Source organism: Heterodontus francisci, chromosome 29 (assembly GCF_036365525.1).
Source record: "Heterodontus francisci isolate sHetFra1 chromosome 29, sHetFra1.hap1, whole genome shotgun sequence".
Lineage (NCBI taxonomy): Eukaryota > Metazoa > Chordata > Chondrichthyes > Heterodontiformes > Heterodontidae > Heterodontus > Heterodontus francisci.
The window spans coordinates 60,236,041-60,238,773 of record NC_090399.1 but is presented as its reverse complement, the minus strand read 5'-3'; the positions used below and the strand labels follow the sequence as shown (position 1 = coordinate 60,238,773).

Genomic DNA, 2,733 nt, shown 5'->3' with positions numbered 1-2,733 from the left:
CAGAGTGGTGATCTGATGAGAGGAGCTCAAAGTTATGGAGAGCTTGGATCAGAAAAATCATGACCATAAAAACTATTTTCACTTCTTGGCAGGAACGCATCAGTTTAACTTCATCACAAAAGAACCTGATTTTAGATTTAGAGTTTAGATTTTTATTGTCTATCCTGTGAGTTCCCAGGATTTTCCTTATCTTTGTAATGTAACAGAGTGACACGACATTTATATTGTTTTATGTATAATTGTCACAGTGACTGAGTTTTAATAAACCAAATAAACAGTGGTTGTAACTTAGATAGCTACAGTTGTTTCATGTTTTGGAAAATAATAAGATTGCATGTCTCATGGTAAAAGTGCTGTAAATATTTTATTACTGCAATAAAACTGTCAATATTTTCTCATCAAACAAGGGAGTTAAAATGTTCCAGACAATATTTTAAATGTTCCAGAATATATTTCCTGTTCCTACGCTGGGGCTGTTGGATTGCCTGGTGAGTAGAGGACGATTGGAGCAAGAGAAACACACCGCTAATGAACTCATCTGAATTTATGCCCATTTAACTGCCTGAAAAATAGCATTTGGCAGAATCCCTTTTGGATATTTACCATCTCCTGCCCAGCTTCTTGTATTCACGATGTTCGATGATTCAACAGCCCAAGGCACACCACTGGGGAAATCTGTCACTGTCTTTTCTGTATGTCAACAAGAGCAATTTGTTGTGATCTGAAAATGATATTAATGATATTAATTGACCCGAAGCTTCCTGAAATTAAATAATTCATCACTAAAATTCAAAAAGCAGCCAAGCAGATATGTAGCTGAGCAAATCACATAACAATCAGATTCTTGAACTGAGTGAACTGGTTCATCCATCAAGCAAACTAGTTGCAGCAAACTGAACAATCAGACCAATAGTGTGTTAAAAAAGGGAGAACAGTATTTCTTTGAGTGAAGCTGAATTGAACCTATTGTATACAATGACAAAATTAAAGCAGCCGATACAAAGGTAAATTCTTCAAAAATGCCGCGCAAATTTACTTATACATTTAATTCTTTCCAAACCTGGATTGGTTTTATGTAAATATTTGACCAGTTAGAAATTGGTGTAAACAGAATAAGTTAGTTCTTTACCTTTACTTTCTGGACATTAAATACTCATTGAGATTATGTCAGGCTTTGTAAAGAGCTTTAAATGGTAAACATAAACATTTACCCTCACATTTCTCTTTGAGTCTCTCCAAATCTGTTGACAGCTCTGCTGGCCACAGTTCCGCCAGGGCAAATAGAGAACTTGGTTTTCAGTAGTATATTAAACAGCAGGAACAATATGCCTCTGTAGAGTGGTTGGACAGATCCAATCTAAACGGCAGATAATTGTGTATGATATGAGACCAATCCGGGGTGGGTGGGTGGGGAGATAAATTTAACGCATTCCGATTAATTTAATTTATTTACCTTAATCATCCGGGTAAAGGGATATTTAATAATATTCTTTAACTCATCTCTGAATTTGGTCTGTGCCACTGCATAAATAACCGTGTTGGTGCAGGAACTCAAACGCTGGAGCATGAATCCGGTCTGTTCCATGATGGTGAAAGGGTCATTGTAATCACTTTGGTAAAATTGATTTTCCGTAAATTGTACAGAAATCTGACAGATGGAGATTAGAATCCATAACAAGATAAAACTGCCCGAAATAGCGAGCAGTAATATGATGGACTTTCTGCGGCTCTCTATCTCTGGATCTTTGCTCTTTTCCCGGAATCCCCTCCTGACTCTATTGGTCACTACAATGTGTCTGATGGTCAGAGCATTGAAGAACAAAATTAAGAAAAATGCAGCAAGTGGGGTTAAAATAGTGTCAAGCCACAAGTAAACCATCCAAACGGGCAAAATATAGAATGCAGATTTTACAACACAGAACCATGGTATGTTATCAATCATTATTCCAGGTTCATTTACAAAGTAAAGTGGAATATTTTGTAAAACGGAAAGTGCACACACCGCTGCTATAACGACAAGTGCAGTTTTTTCTGTGCAGTATTTGTTTCTCAGTTTCTGGTAACAGATGGATACAAAGCGATCAAAGCTGAAAGCGACTGTTAACCAGACAGAACAATCAATGGAAATAAAACTGAAGGTGAATGTAAGACTACAGATGGAGGTGTAATCCAGAAATGAATTTGTGAAATTCTTTTTCTTTTGGGCCTCCTTATCTCGAGAGACAATGGATACGCGCCTGGAGGTGGTCAGTGGTTTGTGAAGCAGCGCCTGGAGTGGCTATAAAGGCCAATTCTGGAGTGACAGGCTCTTCCACAGGTGCTGCAGAGAAATTTGTTTGTTGGGGCTGTTGCACAGTTGGCTCTCCCCTTGCGCCTCTGTCTTTTTTCCTGCCAACTACTAAGTCTCTTCGACTCGCCACAATTTAGCCCTGTCTTTATGGCTGCCCGCCAGCTCTGGCGAATGCTGGCAACTGACTCCCACGACTTGTGATCAACGTCACACGATTTCATGTCGCGTTTGCAGACGTCTTTATAACGGAGACATGGACGGCCGGTGGGTCTGATACCAGTGGCGAGCTCGCTGTACAATGTGTCTTTGGGGATCCTGCCATCTTCCATGCGGCTCACATGGCCAAGCCATCTCAAGCGCCGCTGACTCAGTAGTGTGTATAAGCTGGGGATGTTGGCCGCTTCAAGGACTTCTGTGTTGGAGATATAGTCCTGCCACCTGAT

At 39.9% G+C, this 2,733-nt stretch overlaps 1 protein-coding gene across 1 annotated transcript; it reads right to left on the bottom strand.

Annotated features, from left to right (window-relative positions):
• Positions 1-232: 232 nt before the first annotated feature.
• On the bottom strand, positions 233-2,263 carry LOC137345642 (uncharacterized). The gene is made up of 2 exons (XM_068008880.1): positions 1,454-2,263; positions 233-1,357 (listed from the first exon to the last, which is right to left on the bottom strand). The coding sequence occupies exons 1-2, from the start codon at positions 1,940-1,942 to the stop codon at positions 1,214-1,216; spliced, it is 633 nt and encodes a 210-aa protein (XP_067864981.1). The 5' UTR covers positions 1,943-2,263; the 3' UTR covers positions 233-1,213.
• Positions 2,264-2,733: the final 470 nt, after the last annotated feature.

Bases quoted from the DNA above. Each gene is read 5' to 3' on its own strand.
- LOC137345642 (XM_068008880.1), bottom strand. From the start codon at position 1,942: ATGATTGATAACATACCATGGTTCTGTGTTGTAAAATCTGCATTCTAT. The intron at 1,358-1,453 runs GTAAATAAATTA...TCTGCCGTTTAG, and splicing joins CCTTTACCCGGATGATTAAG to ATTGGATCTGTCCAACCACT.